The sequence below is a fragment of the Petaurus breviceps genome, unplaced genomic scaffold (assembly GCF_028583685.1).
Source record: "Petaurus breviceps papuanus isolate PSGF00001 unplaced genomic scaffold, PetGlider_PUasm1.0 454, whole genome shotgun sequence".
NCBI lineage: Eukaryota > Metazoa > Chordata > Mammalia > Diprotodontia > Petauridae > Petaurus > Petaurus breviceps.
The window spans coordinates 3,259,299-3,276,965 of NW_027186342.1; the positions used below are offsets into that span (position 1 = coordinate 3,259,299).

Below are 17,667 nucleotides of genomic sequence, written 5' to 3' on the forward strand. Positions count from 1 at the left end.
TCAGGGATAGGGGGAGTTAGATCCCTATGATGTCAGAACCTCAAGCTACCACCGGGGAGACCAATGGTCTAATGCAGACTCACACTTCCAGATGAAGACACATATAAGACCCCTCAGGTACCCAACTACACATATGTGGGCAGACAAATGGAATCATACAGAGATGGGCAGGGTTAAACTGTCTTCAAATGGGCATGTAAACAGAAGGCTCTCCAACACACTGATGGCCAGTCAAGCTTTTTTGCGCATGACACCACCACTACCACCCTCCACAAACAAACAAGCAAACAAACAAACAATCAAACAAACAAATAAAAGGACAAGCTTGCAAATAGACACTCGACTGATAGCCCTGAAACACGCTCCAGGTGGTCTGGCCAGTGTGTGTGAATGAGTGTGTGTGCCCGCACGGTCGCTTTCCAGTGCACCCCTACGGGCTGTGCTTGGCTGTGTATGTGACACCCCCCTTTTCCTCCTCCATTGCCTGCCCCCCTCCCCGCGTCTCCTGTAATTGTAACACTGGGAGGCGAAGGAGAGATGGAGAGGAAAGACAGAGAGGAATGAGAGACAGCCAAGGGGTGGGAGGAGAGAGCAGGGAGGAGGAAGGGAGAGGAGGAGGAGGAGGGGATCCAGGGAGGGGAAGGAGGAGGGAGGAGGGAAGGCAGAGGAGGCGGCTGAGGCAGAGCAGCAGCGGGGACAACACAGACGAGCTCAGCTGGGCAGCCGGAGAGGAAGTGCCGCAGCCTAGCCGGGGCCCCGACTCCAACACACCGGCCTGGCTGGCCTTAGCCAGCCGCAGGTGGGAAGAGGGGAGGGGGGGCGGCCAGGAGGCTGGGGTGAGAGGGCTCGACCAGGGCGGAGAGTCGAGCCGGGGTCTGAGCGGCTCTCCATCTGTCCTTCCTCGCTTCCTTCCTCCCTCCTTCCCGCAGCGGCTGAGCGGAGCATGGAGCTGTCCCCCGGCAGTCCCCAGGAGATGCTGGAACCCGATTGTACGTCGCCCCTGGAGCTCAAATCAGCCCCCAGCAAGAAAATGTGGATTAAGCTTCGGTCCCTGTGAGTGCACCCCCGCCCCCCCTCCCGGTCCCCAGTGCAGAGCGCCCCCCCCCCCCCAATAGGGAGCAGAGACTGGGTCGGGGGAGGGGGGCGGGATGCACCTCTGGAGCCATCCCAGGGTGAGGGGAGTATAAGGGAGGACTGCTGGCCACACATGTTGGCAGGTACAAGATGACATGGCCCTGACGTGCTTGGTCACTCACACATGTGAATTGTGTGCAAGTGGAAGGGGGTAATAGAGTTATAAAGTGAGAGGTGAGGGAGGTGGGAGAGCTTGTTTCTGGGGGAGTGAGTGACACATGTAGCCAGGAGAGAGGTCCTGGCAGGTACCTGTGACAAACAGCAGTGGTGAGGAAGACCCTCTGTTGACAAGATACATTCAGGGCTGGCTAGATGTGACAAAAATTTGTCTGTTTATATACATGCTAGTGGGCAGGGGAAATGTACAGCTGCACTGTGTGCCCACAGTGACATGCCCAAAGCATGCCAACCTGTGGGTAATATGTAGTTGCTTGGGATTGGCAGCTTTTGACTTCCATATATCTCACCAGGGGTAGGGGAAGTTGGGGAATTGGGTAGGGAGAGCCCCATACTGGCCCCCTCATCTTTCCTCAGGGTTTGTGGCCTGGGATGTTAAGGGCAGAAATAGAAGCATGTACTACGTGTGGGGGAATGAATGGAGTTACCCTTCATATTCATCAGGGAGGAGGGGAGGGGTATAACCCTCCTCAGAGATGAAGGGTGTTTGGCAGGGGAAGGAGGTAAATAATCCCAAAGTCCTGTTTTTATGCAGGATCTTCCAGGATCCCAAGAACTTCCAAGTCTATAGTCTTATTGTGGCAGGGCCATCGAGGGGTGGGAAGATGTGGATGGGCAAGGCAGGACCCAGGTGTCCAGGTCTCCAGCCTGAGAGTCACTCTTTTCTGCCCTGTGGGCAGGGAGAGGAGGTTGACGATATTAGACTAAAGCAAAGCCATTCTGTGTATTAATCCACCATCAGATAATCACTGCATCCTGAAATGACTCCCCAAGGACTGGTGGAAAAGGTGAGACAGCTCCATGTAAACATAACTCCTCACTCTCCTTTCATTGAATAGCATCAAACTGGCATCACTGGGGGCCCTGGGTACCCCATGTTTAATGGATTTCAAATGAGAGGATCTAGGTTCAAATTCTGACTATCACGACTTATGGCCAGTTCATCGTCTGGACCTGACTTTTTCAGTTGTAAAATGAGGGAATTGACTTAGATGATCTCTAAGGGCCCCTTCAGCTCTCAATTCCATGATCTTACCAAATTATGGTTCCACTGGGGGGGATTAAGTTATGCACATACTGGGTACTTACCAACTTTCAGGGTTGGGTAGACACACTGAATTTCTGGGTCCCCTGCTCTAAATCTGTTGACTATGGCTCCATATCACCCCCTTTGGATCAATTTTTATCAATCAACTATTGTAGATCTTGTAGGGAAAACTGAGGCACAGATGGGGAACGTGTGAATGAGAGGACCTGGGACTTATATGTCCCTCTCCATCTCTTCTTCCTAAATGCCTCAGGCCAAAGCAATTTTCTGGACTCAATGGAGCACAGCCCTGGCTGGAATGAGGTTTGGGACAGAGAAATGGCAAAGCAGGATTAAATTGATTTTGGGTGGGGAGGAACACTGGAGGATTCTTAATGGAAAATGAAGTTCAGTTGATGAGAACCAAGGGTGAGAGAGGTGGATTGGAGGAAAGGGGATAGTCTGAAGGCCTGCAGGTTGAAGGATCCAGGTATCTTAGGCTGGTCTACCCCATGTTTCCAAGGACATTGGTTCCTTCTTCCTGCCCTGACTCAAAATGATCTTTCCTTTAGTCCAGAGCAGAAATATCTTTTCCTGTTTCTATCCCTGACCATCAGGAAGTCTTCCCTGAGGTCCAACATCATATTTCCTGCCATAGTTTCATCAAGGGGATCCTGACCTCTAGCCTGCTTAGAGGTAGCATGAGGAGGAGTTGGGATCCCCATTAGCACATGAGCTTGGGAGGACAATGGGATTGGGAAGCGTGGTCCTTAGAAAGATGTTGGCTTAGATAGCATCAAATTATTGTCTTTTCATTTCTAATAATACTTAATTTTATTGTGAAAGCTAGTCTAGACTTTCTGTTGTAACACAGTTTTAAAGGGGAAATAGTTTCCCATAACCAAGGTTGGGCACCTGCAGGCACTATCCCTCACGAAGGCTGTAAATAAGGCCAAGCATACTGTAGTGACATATTGTTGTAAGAGAACTCTCCTGATGACATGGCAGTTATCCAGAAAAGGGTTGCTTCCTTGATTATTAGCCAAGATTCGAATCCCACTTTTTTTGAAAAGGTCAAAAATTCTTAGAGGGAGGAGGGATTGAGGATGAAAATAATTCCCTTTTCTCAACAGCAGAGAAGGAGCTGGGTGTCATAGCGGATTCTAGACTTGATTTGCTCCAGGACCCTGACACTAGTTGATGTTTTGTGCATTAAAAGTGTTGGGGAGGCTTTGGTGAACAACTATGGGAGAAAACCGAAAGCCATGGAATTAGAGAAAGAAAATGGGATACTCACCAACTTTTGGGGTTGGGTAGACACTGAAATGGTAACAAACAGAGCCATTTTTTTGGAATCATAGAATGTCTGAGTTGGAAGAGAACTTAGGAATCATCTAGGTCAATCCTTTCATTTTCGGGATGAGAAAACTGAGGTCCAGAGGAGTCACATGATGCGTGTCAGTCATACAGCTAATTAGTGGCAGAGCCCAAACTGGGACTTGGGTCTCCACACTTGCTAACCAATATTCTTTCCATCCTAGCATTGCTTTCAGGGGCAACTTTGCTGGAATTCTGGAGGGGTGATGCCTTACTAGGAGGTGGGAAGCTATGACCTTGGGGTGCTAGTCATGGGTAATGAAGACCAAGATAGTAATGAGCAAAGGTTCTCTGAGCCTCCTCTTCTCCACCATCACTGCTGTTTGACCTGGATGGAGATGGGATGGGGGTCCAGTGATGGCTCTAATGCAGGACCCTTGTATTTTCTTCTAAGGGGCCTGGAGTTGGTATCTCCTCTGATGGAAAAACCCTGTTTCCTAGTGTACAGGGTTGCAGGAGGGATTTTGGGTGGGAAGGGGAACTAGGTGTCCTAGTTCCTAATATAGGGAGGGCTCTACTGGGACAGAAGGGGCACATAAGAGGGAGTCTGAGTAGACAGGAGAGCCAAGGTGGGGAGGCTTTAAATCCCAGGGGGTTTCTCTACTATTCCATGTGAAGGATTGTAGTTGAACATCAGAAAGGCTTTCCTAACTGAGAAGACTGAGAGACCATAGTCAAGGGAGAATAGAACTGTCCAGCTTGGACACAGGGGACTGGCTAAGATGGCCTCTGGAATCTGTAGCCCTGAGGTGGAAGGAGTTGGGTTACCATCTATTTCACCCTGAGACTACATAGGGATGTGGTATGGGACTTTTTCATACAGTGAGGTTTTAAAAAAAATTTTATTTATTTTTTTCTGGCTAAGCACTGAGTGACATACAAATGATCAGTGGTAAATTGATCCAGCTCAGACCTGTGGCTGCCTGGGACAGGGGCAGGGGCAGGGGCAGGTCACTGTGCCTTCTCTATTTCTCCAGCTTTCCCTCCACCTCTACCAAGTGGTGAAATTCCATCAGACAATTATTTTTGCTTTCCATTTCTGCCCACTCTGACCCAGAGGATTTGGGGGCAGACTAGCCCCTACACCTGTGGAAACAGTACTAGGCTATCCTACTTAATTCCTCCTTCAGGGACAAGAGCATGGTAGTCTTCTCCGACCCAAGGCTGTTTAGACTTAGCTTATCTCTCTCCCAAGGACAGCATAGGCATGGTTCCTCTCTTCCCTGCAGTCTGGCGTAGACACTGTTCCTATATCGCTCAACGGAGAGTAACAAATGTAGCCCCTTGCTCCCCTTAGGAAATTTTGGACACAGTTACCATTCCCCTTTCCCTCTGATTCAAGTGTAGTGTCACAATAGATCCTCTTTTTTTTCCCTAAAGAGGTGGGGGAGTAGTGGAGGGTGTTTGAGATCAAGGTCATGGACTCTGACTCAAGGTCATTGCCATAGGTTGCCATGCCATATAGGACATGGGAGTCCAATACTATTCTTAACCCTGGGGTAGATTGAGGGCAAGAGGGTTGTTTTGATGGGGTGGGTAATGGGAACTTTGAGCAAGTGAGATCTGAAGGGCTTTGAGGGACAGACCCTGTTTTCCTAACACTGTGATCTCAAGACAGAGCCAGAAAGGGCAGAAGGTGCCCCGGGGAAATGAAAAGATTTGGAGTGTGTTCATGTGTGTGATCATACATGTGACTGTGTCACCATGGTGGGCATAGGTGGTGGTGTATTTGTGCCAGGCATTGTGTGTGTGTGTCTAGCTGGGTGGCAGAAGGTGTGAATGCATGTAATTATATGTATATGTTTTGAATGTTAGAGACAACACTGGAAGAGTGTGTTGGAGGAGGTATATGTAGTCCTACATGGCTTTGTGTGACTATCATTCAGTGTATGTGTGTGTTTGTGTTTGTGTGTGTGTTGACTATAAGAGGGGGGAGTTGACAGAAAATTCAGAATTCCAACTGTTAGCATTTTCTCCTTTTTTGAACATACAAGAAGTATTTAGAAGTACCAGAAGGAAAAGGGATAGGTGTCTCATCAATGACGAACTCCTTGGACCTAGCGAACTAGAAATGAGTACCATTGTATAAGCCACTTGTGGGGGGGCACCTATGATTCTACTATTGGTAGCTGGGAAACAGGGGAGCAGTTCCCAACTATTTTAGAAAACAGGACTGTCTTTTCTCTCCTCCCTCCTCCCCCTTCCCTATGGTTCTGGCATTGCTGCGGTGCTGAATGAATGCACTCATGGTTTCCTGGTCCTCTGGAAGCAGCATTCCTATGTTTAGGCAATGGTGGGAAGAGGCGTCAGAGCCCCTTTCCTCTGGCTTGACTTCTTTCCCTTTATTCTGGCCTATGGGGCAATCCCCTTTGTGACTCTTAGAGAGCTCTGTTCTCTTCCAATCCTTTATCTCCCCCCTTTCACCTAGTGGCCCTGTGCAGTGGCTCTTACAGTCGGTAGGCTTGGCTTCAAATCCTGATTCTGACACATACCAGCAGTGGGACCCTGGGCCCCACTGTGACCCTCTGCCTTTTTTTTAGCCTCAGTTTTTTCATCTGTAAAATGAGCTAATAATACACTACTTATTTCATCATTTCTAGAGAGGAAGGCATTTTGTAAACCTGCACTGCCTGGATGAAACTTTTCACCCAGAAGGGAGAGGATTGGGTACCAACCATTACTGCAGGAGATGCTGAAGTCAGATCTCAGGGAATGCTTCCTGACCATGAGGGTCATTGAATGCCAGGGACAAGTGACTGAGGGAGATTGGGGAATTTCATTCTCTGGAGAATTTTTGGCACTGGTAGGATGAGACACCTGGAGGACAGGCATAGGAATGGGCAGATGGGATGACTTTAGCAAGAAGAGTTGTGGGGAGACAGTAGGGCCATAGGCATTGCTAGGGCATGTACAGGATGAAATTGTTGCTTCTGGGTCCCCTGGAAGCAGGATCTTTATGTCCAAGCATATTGAGAAAAAGCCCAGATATTGGGGAATTTAGTGGATGTAGTACCTTGGGGATAGAAAAGGAGCAGGGGGAAGGGATAATGGAGAAAAAGGGACTCAGGTACCTTCTGCCTCAGTTCAGACCCTCACTGGACCCCAGGGAGATATGGCATAGTGGAAAGCACACTAGTTCTTGAGTTAAAGGGCCTGGGTTCAAATTCTGATTCTTCTACTTCCTTCCTTTGGACCCTAGCATAAGTCACAGCTTCTCAGGATTTCCGTTTCCTCATCTCTAAAATGAGGGAACTGGGCTAGAGGGTTTCTTCAGGCTCTAAATGTCACTGAGCTGGTTTCCTCTTTGAATAGAGGCTAGGAGGTAGGGAGAGAGCAGAGAAGTCCTTGATTAGTCTCCATCTTGCCCACTCCATGATCCACAAAGAGCATGACATGATATCTATAATGGGAGAGAAGAAACGGGCTAGTGAATTGAATTTGTTGAGTTAAGCTGTAAGTAAGGGGGGTGGGTACTGAGGCTAGACATGCATACAGTGCTTTAGGGTCTATAGAACACTTTCCTTGGAACACTTTACTTACTATCTCTGTGACTTTGTGCAAATTAATCCATTCTGTCTGGACTTGAGTTTCCTCATCTGTAAGATGAGTAGGTTGGACTGGATGACTTCCTGCTCTGGATCTCATGGCTCTACAAAGACAATAAAATAATTGTGATCCCTGTTTTACAAATTAGGAAGCCCAGGGAGTTTGTGACTTGCCTGTAGTCATATAGCTAGCAAGTATCAGCGCCAATATTTGAGCCCGGGGTGGCTTCATGGATAGAGCATCGGACCTGGAGTCGGGAAGACCTGAGTTCAAACCCAGCCTCAGGCACTTACTAGCTGGGTGACCCTGGGCAAGTCATTTTAACCTTATTTGCCTCATTTCCTCATCTGTAAAATGAGCTGAAGGAGGAAATGGTAAACCACTCCAAGATCTTTGCCAAGAAAACCCCAAACAGGGTCATGAAGTATCAAACATAATTGAAATGACTGAACAACAAGCCACAACAACCTTTGATTCCAAGCACAGTACTCTTAAAAAACCCTCAAAGCATATATGTGTTTGTATGTATATTAACACACACATGTATATATGGTAGTATATAATTTATACACATATATTCATATATAGATATACATATATATGATTTATAATTTTTATTTTTTTTCTTTTGAACTTAATAAACATTCACAGACACGAGCATCTCCATAGATAAAGAACAGAAGAAAAGGGTTGCATGTGAAACCAGTGATCTTTCTATTGCATTGCAGAAGGAAAGGACTTCCCAGCACTGAATGGTATGACTGTAGAGGGTACAAGGTAGAGGTTCCTCCTTTCTGAGGATTCACCAACATAGGAGAGATTTGAGGCACAGAGAAAGAGTCAGAGAATCTGGGGTTAAACTCTCCCTTTGAGGCTTTCTAGACAAGTCACCTCAGTTTCCTCATCTGTAAAATGAGGAGGTCTCTTCCACTTCTAGCCCTACAATCTTATGAGATAAAGATGGGTGAAGGAAGAGATTGTCCTCAGTGTCTGGAATTTGATGGCCCCTCCTTGGAACCATGAGAGGTACCATAGGTTGGCTTCTTCTCCCAATTCATCTGGAAGTACCATGTGAGATTAGGTTTTCCCACTGACCTATTTGGAAATATTTTATTCTTCCCAACCGCTTTGCATCTTCAGTTCTTCTCTTCTTGCTTTGTGAATGATTCAGAGCTATTCTCTCTCCTCTTCTTTATTCCAATCTCAGGATCTTATGTGTCCCTTACCTCCAACTTATTTCTAGGGTCTTTCCACTTCCTAAATTGGAATGGTGGATTCTCCTTTTTGCCTTTCCTCTCTGCTTAGATAAAAATTTTCTCCCCCATTTTTTGTGGTCAAAGAGAACCCTGGAAGTGTTATTCTTCCTGACCTCTCCTCCCATTTGCTCCCCTCTCTTTTCTTTCTTTCATCCCTCCCCTCTCCTTTCCCCAACTCTACTTCCCTTTTCCCTACCTCTGATTTTCTCCTTCCTTTCTTTTCTTCTTTCTGCCCATCTCCTCCATGGTCTTCTATCTTCTTCTCACCTCTGACTCCTCTCATGAAAGCCCCCTTCTTGCATTTTTCTTCCCTTTCCTCCTTGGTTGGGAAAGAGAAAGTCCCTTATAATTCCCCCCAGGTGTTTCTGGGGTGAAGATATGGGTTGAACTTGTTTCTTGCTGGATTCCTTCCTAGAAGTGGTCCTTGCCTCCTCCATGGAGTCTCTCCTTTTTTACATACCTCCTCAGTAAGGTCTTCCACCCCATTGTTACCTCAGACTGAATTGGGTTTGTGAGGATGGAAATCAAGTAATTGTCCTGAGTGGTTTTTCAAGGTAGAGAATAACTATGCTCTGTCTCTCTCAAGGCTAAAACCAGAAGAGATATCTATAGGTTCAGTAGGTGGGATGGAGGTTAGACATTAGGGGGAACTTACAGGAATGGCTAGTCACTAAAAGAGATTTCTGAAGAAGTGAGTGGCCTCTTTCCTTTGGAGATCTTTCAGCATAGGAAGGACTTGGTGCTTGGGGGGACGGAAGTACAACAGTAGAAGGGTATCAAATACCAGTTGCCTGGGTTGAGGGAGTGAGTGGGTTGGAAAGGTCTAAAGGTGGGAGAAGTTGTCTCTTTTACGATATCAAAATCCATCCAATATTTTCTGATCCTTGCCTTACTCCTTTAATGTTCCTCCCTTCTTCCCACTTTGTGCCTTCCCACCCTAGCCCTTATTTCCTCTTGTTAACTAAACTCTCTCTAGGGAAAATCATATTTGGTCCTTCCTCATCTTCCCTGGCTGGACAGCAAACCACTGGAGGCATGCTGGGAGCAAGAGTGAAGGTTGAGTAGAGGCACGTGCTTGGGTGGGGTCAGTTAGAGCTGGCTAGTCTTGGGAGGGCTTTGGGAGAGTGGGGATGTCAGAGGAGCCAGGAAAGAGGCATCTTGGGTGATGCTGATAGACACAGACTCTGGGATGGTGGATTTTGCAGTTGTCGCAAAGCATGGGAGAGGCTTACAACGAATTCTTTTCTCTGCAAATGTAGACAAGGGGTGATGGGTGCTGATGTTAGCAAGGAAGGGGATGGACAGGGATTCTGGCTCTGTAGGTTCTTGTCTTGGTGAAGGGAGACTGAGGTATCTTTTCCTGTCTTCCTGCCCCCAGTCCTGGGGCATCCATGATATAAGTAAAGTGACTTCTAAACTTTAAAGTCAAACATGTGAACATTAATTCTTCCTGCCCCCAGTCCTGGGGCATCCATGATATAAGTAAAGTGACTTCTAAACTTTGAAGTCAAACATGTGAACGTTAATTCAGATGTGGCCTTAGATACATACTAGCTGTGGGACCCTGGGCAAGTCACTTACCCTGTTTGCCTCAGTTTCCTTACCTATAAAACAAGAACAATGGAGGCTACCACCCAGGGTTGTGAAGATAAAAGGAGATAATATTTGTAAAGCATCTTGCAAACTTTAAAGTACTATTTAAATGCTAGCTCTTATTGCTATTATTATTATAATTCTTAGAAATGTCAGTCATTTTATCTCAGATCCTCACTGAAGCCCCATGGGGTAGGCAGGTAGGGATGATTTGCTAAAAGAGGCTCTTAGGTTTTCCCCAAAACCCCTTTCCCTTACAAACACTTCTGGCTTTAGTCCTTCCAGAGCAAAAGGGCAAGCAATGCTTGGCCCACCAGTCTGGCAAGTTTCTCTCTCTCCCCAATTCTTTTAACAGTTTGCCTTCTCTTCCTGTCTCCATTTGCTGGGGAAATTTGCTGGGAAAATGCTTCTAGAAAAACCAATTGAGACCCAGGGATGGGGACCCATGACGTTGAGGCAACATATGGCCCTCTACACTTGAGGACCTAGAGGGCTATATGTGGCCTTAAGGCTGCAGGTTCCCCACCCTGGGTGCTAGACATTGAGGTAAACTTCTTGGCATTGAACCCCAATATTTGTTGAATCAACGCATACCTGCAATATGTATGGGGAACCTTAGGCTGGACAGGGAAGTTAGAGGTGGCATCCATCTACCTTTAATTAACTCAGTCTCTGCCTTCTTTGATCAGGTCTAGATTATGGGCAGTAAGACAGCTACAAACTCTATAGCTTATGTAGGAAAAGGGACCCAATCGACCTATTCTCTGGTCAGGGGCTCTCTCTGCCAACTTGAGCTGCTTTTAACCCAGGCAGTCCCTTATCCAGAGGCAGAATCTCTTTCCCCCATTTCCTCCTCCTGCTCTATCCAGGGTTGCCCTCCAATGTCTGCTGGGCCCCCTGGGTCCTGGGCATCTGTTAGAAACATCTGCTAGGGATGAGGTATCACCAGCTGGGGGGGAGATAGTCTATGGGGAGGGTGACTTAACAAGCGGTTAATTAGCACTGGAGAGGAAGGAGAAGGGGCAGTACAGGTGAGGATGTGAATTGGAGGCAGATTTTCTCCTCTCTCTTGGCTCCTGAGGATATGGTTCTCCACACATCTCCCTCCTCTCCACTTTCCCATCTCTGTTCTTCCAAGGGTCTTCTCCTCACTCCCTTCTCCCTCTAGCCCAGGCAAGTGCTTGAGCTGGTGGCAGAAGGGACCAATGGGTGGTGGGTTCTCACTGCCCTGGTGCCTGGCCCAGGTTATTCTGCTACCTGGCTCTTCCAGCCTTCGGTCCTCATCTGACCTGAGTGAGGAGAGATAGCGCTGAAGTCTGAGCCAGGGCACACTTGTCGGAAACATGTTCTTGTCAAGAGGGAGATAACAGAGCTTGGAGGGCAGGGTATAGCAGCAGGGAAAGGCTGAAAGGAGAGCTGTTTTAAGCTTCTCTCATAGCTCTTGGCCAATTTCTAGAAGCAGTTGCTGCCTGATTCTTACAGTATCCCCGGAGGCCCTGCTTTTCTCTCTATGCCCCCCATTTCCTTTCAGCCAATCTCCCCCAGCCCATCTCTCTTCCCTGATGTTGTCTTAGACCATGACTGATTTCCCTGCTCTTTGGTTCCCCCATTACTGCTTTAACACTATTGGGTCCTGACGACTCTCAGGATGGCTCCCCCAGCTCTGCCACCAGGGGGGTTATTTTTATCTCTTGGTGCCGCCCCCGCCACTCTGCCCAACCAGCTGCCAGAACTGGGGATGTGGGCACAGCTACGGAAAGTAAGGGCACGTTGTGTAGTGGTGGTGGTGGTGGGAATGTCAATCTTGGACCCAGGTGGCTACAGGGGAGCTGCCAGCCCTCCAGATCTTATATCTGCCCACCTTCTAATGGACTATTGTCACTGGCTTACTTCCTGCCTTCCCTATCCCATCATGATAGGAAAGGACAGTATAGAAGGCAGTGAGGGTTGGGTGGCATTAAGGACCAGGGTACAGACAAGATGCAAACAGATCAGGGTCTTGGAAGTGACTCTCCAGGCAGTGTCCCACGTTTCCTTATCTTCCTCTTCTTAGCTTCATTCATGTACCCTTGTCATCTGGGGTTTGGGGAACCCTTAGATCCTCTTACCAACCAAGACTTCCTTCTTAATGGCCCTCTGCATCTGAATTTAGCTGTTTAATCTCTCTGAAAGTCTCTGCTTTCTCAGCTGTTAAAATGACAATCATAATGAACACTCTGCCTTCCTCATCTTTAATTGCTATTACAAAATCATCCTTTGTTATTATAATCATTGCTATTAATAATAATAGCATTTATATAGCACTTTACAAAAATAATATCCTTTTATCCTCCTAACAACCTGGGGAGTTATCCTTATTTTACAGATGAGGAAACTGAGGTGGGCAGAAGTTAAGTGACTTACCCAGGGTCACACAGGTAGTAAGTGTCTGAGGACAGATTTGACCTCTATCTTGACTCCAGCTCCAGGGATCTATCCATTAGGCTATATAGCTCTCTCTATTCTCAGGTCTGCTGGTTGTAGGGAGAAAGACACTCCTAGGTTCATCTCCAGTTTTAGGGGCTGGAAAAAAAGGTAGTACATTTGACCTTAGCTAGGGTTACCCTATCTGTCCCCCTGACTATAGGCCAGATAGCATTTTCCTTAGTACAAACAGGATTGGATTACTTTTCCTATCCTAGATTCAAGTCAACAAACATTTATTAAGCACCTCGTAAGACCCTTCTTTCTTGAGGTTTTATTGAATTGAATCAATCTAATGTTACCTTACTCCAGGGAGGTAAAGGGGAGGCCAAATGTCTCATCAGGGAGGCCAAGGTGAAGGGAGGCCAACAGTCTCATCAGAAGCCTAGGTATTAGCATTACCTTGTCCTTGTGTAATTCAGGCTAAGTAGAGCCTTTGCTTTGGGAATCATGCAGGGAATCATTACTCTGAGGAGAGCCCAGTACTTGATAATTATGGCAGGGTGGACTTAGGTTAGACTTAAGGAGGAACTTCCTGGCAGCAACAGGCTTTCCCATAATAGATTTAAACATTTGATTTTAAAACTTTGAATTCCATATTCTTTCCCTTCCTCCTTCATCACCCACCCTTACTGGGAAGTTAAACAATTCTATATAGGTTGTACATGTGTAGCTATGCAAAACATCCCATGATAGATTTAGAGTTGTAAGGCACCTGGCAGGCCATTAAATTTGACCTGTGTTGTAAAAATGAGGAAACTGAGCCAGGTTCACACAATTAGTGATTGTCTGTGGCAGGATTTGAAGTCAGGTCTTCCTGACTCCACATCCAGCATTCTCTATCTGCTACCCTGCCTAGTGGTTAGGCCTAGTAATGGGCCCAATAGGTAGAACCAGCATCTCTGGAGAATTATATTAAACATGATACCTTCTCCTCTTATGGGAATTGTTTGGGCATGTTAGCTGAACGTTGGATTGGGATGATCTAAGTCTCTTTTAGAATGAGGCCTTGCTGCCTCACACTTGGAGGGCTGCCTTCCCTGGCAGTTTAGAAGGTCGAGGAATAAGGGGGCAGGTTGGGGGCTGGCCTGACCAGGGGTATCTGTTTCTGGAAAGCTGCCCGGGTTTGCGTCTGTGGTTAGGATGCTGTCAGGGCCAGAGTCAAGGATTGTTGTTTTATTTCCCTCAGGGCTTCCGACTTTCCCAGGCCCTCATTTACCTCCTAAGTAGGTATACTGGTACAGCAAAAGGTAAGTCCTATAAAGGTCCTGAACCTCTAACAAACCAGTTACCCTGGTAGCTCTCCCTAAATCTTAGTACAGCATCCTGTAGCTTGTGTGTGTGTTCTAATGCTTTCATCACTGAAGGGGAACTCCTGCTGTGGAATTTCTCTCCAAAGATATCAATCTGCCAGCTTCTGTAACATACAGTGACAGAGAGTTGCCTGGGGGATGGGGACCTTGGGGGGGGGGCACTGAGCCACTGATGGTGTCCCTTAGCTAGTAAGGTTGGCCTCTTGCTGGCAGAGCCCAGAGAATTAGTGGGCCAGTAGGTAGGAAGCTATTCACCCCAGGAGCTCCCTCTGTCCAGGCAGTGTCCTTCATAATGCTCCAATGGAGACCATGCCTCATGCTTCTTCACTGGGCCCAGTTCCTGCCTCCATGCCCAGACTAAGGAACCGATCAAAGTATCTTATTATTCAGAATTATAAGGGTCCTTAGAGAACATCTTTATTTCAGTCACTTCATTTTACAGATGAGAGAACTGATGCCTAGCGTGCCTGGGATTTGTCCAAGGTCATAATCGGTAGTTAAGTAGCAGAATCTGAATTTGAACTCAGGTCCTATCTTTAAATCCAGTGCTTTGAGAAGGTCACAGAGTGTACCCTGAACATAGTGAATGCTTTTTATATGATTGAGAGAGAAACTGAATGAAGTGAATGCTTTTTATATGATTGCGAGAGAAACTAAATGACTGAGCTGAGAGAGAAAGGAGGTTCTCTTCTTTCTTTTATTTAAATTTTTTTTGAGGCAATGGGGGTTAGGTGACTTGTCCAGGGTCACACAACTAGTAAGTGTCTGAGGCTAAATTTGAAATCAGGTCCTCCTGACTCGAGGGCCATCGCTCTATCCACTGGACCACCTAGTTATCCCTCTTCTTTCTTTTAAAACCTATCTAAGCCGGACTTTGTTACCAGCTGACCAAAAAAGTTCTCCCTGCCGTCCAAATATAATTCCTCTTGCCTGCCTTCTATAGTCTAGAGCTGAATAGCCATCTGGTTCTTTCATGGCGCTAGGTAAATGCGTCTCTCCCACCCTCCACTCGCTGCTGTAAAACCCCTTCCTCGGCATCTGAAACGATCACCTGCGCCCTTTCTCCATTTCAGTTTCTAGACTAAAAACGCCCCCCGCATTTTAGCTTAGTTTCCCTCCAGCCACTCTATCCTGGCCCCTCCCATGCCATGGGCAAACCAATCGTAGGCAAGATCTTGGTTCCTAATAATGATGTCATCTCACAGACAACCGGGGGTGGGAGGGGCTTGAACCCCTTAGCCAATCAGAAGGCAGGCTGGGATTCCGGGCTGAACAGGCTCACAATGGGTCTCTGGTGCCTGTGCGTTCTTTGCTCCACCCCTCCCCAGCCCCTCTCCAGTTTTTGGTGGGGGCCGGTCTCCGTTTTTCTCCTGCCTCAGAGTGAACCTTGAGATAAGGGTGCAAGGCATCCTGGCCCCGCTTTCAGTGCATCCCTCCGCCTCTGGGCTGAGTAAACGCTACTGTAGCCAAATGTATCTTCTTCCCCCTCCCTTCCTCTCCCCTAGGTTAAGGGGGGAAGGGAACCCCCTGGTGACTTCTAGTTTCACTCTTCCCTTACCCTCCCAGTTTTTGCCAATCCCTGCTGGGGGTGGAGGGGGGGTGGGTGGAATGGGGAAGTTCACCCTCAAGTCTCATCTTCTCCCCTCTAGCTGTTAACAAAACCCTTTACTATCCCCAAACACAAAAGGCCAGGATCTGGGGTTTGAGCCAAGTCAAGGATTGGTGAGATGCCTGGGTCTTGCTTCAGTCACATTCTGGGTGACACTTCCCCACCCTGCACCCCGATTCCTTGGGCCTCTTTCCTAATCTCTGCCTCCCCGACTTCCTTGTCTTCTTTATTCTCCCTAACGAAGAGCAGACCCTTGTCTCTGGAGTTGGGCTGGGCTGGGCTATTTTTGTCCTTTCTGGGATTCTTCTGAGAGCAGTTTCTTGTTTTTGGTCTGATTCAGATGTGAAACTTTCCTCTCATCCCAGGCCTCTCACCCAGTTCTTGTGGGTTGGGTCTCAATAAGCCCTCACTCACCACCTCCCCACCCTCTTGTAGCCTGGACTTTTTCTCTTCCCATCCCCAGAGTTCTTCTCTGTCTCAGCAAAGCCTTGCTGAGGAGGGGACTCAGAGAGGAAGCCAGGGGACTGAACGGGAGCCACTTCCTTAGGGGCCTGATGGCCTCAGGGGTAGTGTTTTGACCTCCAGAGAAGGGATTTGACTCCCATGGCCACCCCTATACCTGTGCAGAGGAGTCATCTCCAGGGCCCCATACTCAGGTAGGAGCTGGGAAGGAGCATAGTTGGGTGGGTTGTAGGTCCCCTGTGAGCCAGACCAGTGATGTCGTTTGGGTGAGATCCAAGGTCTAACAGCTTCTAGCAGCTGGGGAAAAATATACACAGAGAATCTGGTGGTTCTTTTATCCAGACTCCTGCCTTTGTCCTTCCTACCCCTCAACTTTTCCCCACTTTCCCCTTTCCCCTCTTTCTCACCGTCTCTATGACAGTCGACTCTCACTATTCTTACGGATCCTTCCCAGTCTGTAGCCCCTGTACCCCCTCATCTGGCTTTTAGAACTCAGGAGGAACCCAAAAGTTCCCCTAACCTAAGACAATCCTGATCCACATCAAACAATCCTTTGTTTGTTTATACCTTTTATACCACTTTACTCACAGTACCTGGCCTGATGGGGGCTTTAGTTGAACTGTTCAGTGCAAATATGTAACAAATATTTATTAATCATCTACTATGACAATTTAGGAGAGTCTACACAGTAAAGGATTAAGAAAAATGGAGGACTTGAGGCTGGGGGAAAGATCTCCTGTAGGAGGAAGTGGTATTCTTTAAAGGATAGGATTTCCAGAACTTTATGTCCGGTCCTCCCTTCTTTCAGGTCTATTTCAACAGAAAAGAACTCTTTTTCAGGGCCCTGATCTGGACTGATCAAATGTTTGATTTAGAATCAGAAGACTTGGGTTCGGATTTCCAGTTCCATTACTTACTACCTTGGACAAGTCATTTAACCTCTGTAGGCCTGTTTCCACATCCATTAAGTATTGGGTTTGTTTCATTCTTTGTTCTTATATCCCCAGGCCCAAGCATAGTAACTGGCACACAGCTTGGCACACTTAATATTGTTGTTTGTTAATTGATTAGGTGACCTCCAAGATCTCTTGTTATCCTCACATTTGATCTCTGGACCAGGAAGACTTGAATTAAAATCCTACCTTATATTTATTTTTTAGTCATTTTCAATCATGTCTGACTCTTCCTGATCCCTTTTGGGGTTTTCTTGGCGAAGATACTGGGGTAGTTTGTAATTTCCTTCTCTAGCTCATTATACAAATTAGGAAAATTGAGGCAAATGGTTAAGTGACTTGCCCAGGGTCACCCAGCTAATAAATGTCTAAGGCCAGATTTGAACTTGGGTCTTTCTGATTCCAGACTATCCACTGAGCCATCTAGCTACTGTATTAGGTCTTTCACTTCTGTTGGGCTCAATTTCTTCATCTCTAAAACGGGGATATTTATCTTCCAAGGTGATTGTAAGAATAAAATGAGATTGGCGTGGCTAGGTGGCGCAGTGAATACAGCACCGGCCCTGGAGTCAGGAGGACCTGGATTTGGATCCAGCCTCAGACACTTAACACAAAAACTAGCCGTGTGACCTTGGGCAAGTCACAACCCCAATTGCCCTCCAAAAAGAATAAAATGAGATAATATTTATAAAGTACTTTTGAACCCTAAAACTATTAGGTAAACTAGTTTTTATTATTATTTTTACAATGCTCATCT

The 17,667-nt window shown here is 47.0% G+C and overlaps 1 protein-coding gene across 4 annotated transcripts in view; it reads left to right on the forward strand.

Annotated features, from left to right (window-relative positions):
* The first annotated feature begins 626 nt into the window (after positions 1-626).
* The window catches only part of PDE1B (phosphodiesterase 1B), a 36,706-nt gene continuing 19,665 nt past the window's right edge, over positions 627-17,667 (forward strand). For 3 of the 4 annotated variants that reach the window (XM_069101307.1, XM_069101306.1, XM_069101305.1), the window contains exons 1-2: positions 627-799; positions 930-1,053. In XM_069101307.1, coding sequence (XP_068957408.1) covers positions 944-1,053 — 110 coding nt within the window. In that variant the 5' untranslated portion in view covers positions 627-799; positions 930-943. Of the gene's footprint in view, positions 800-929; positions 1,054-15,838; positions 16,152-17,667 lie in introns of those variants that run through there. The other variant, XM_069101309.1, reaches the window with a different exon arrangement.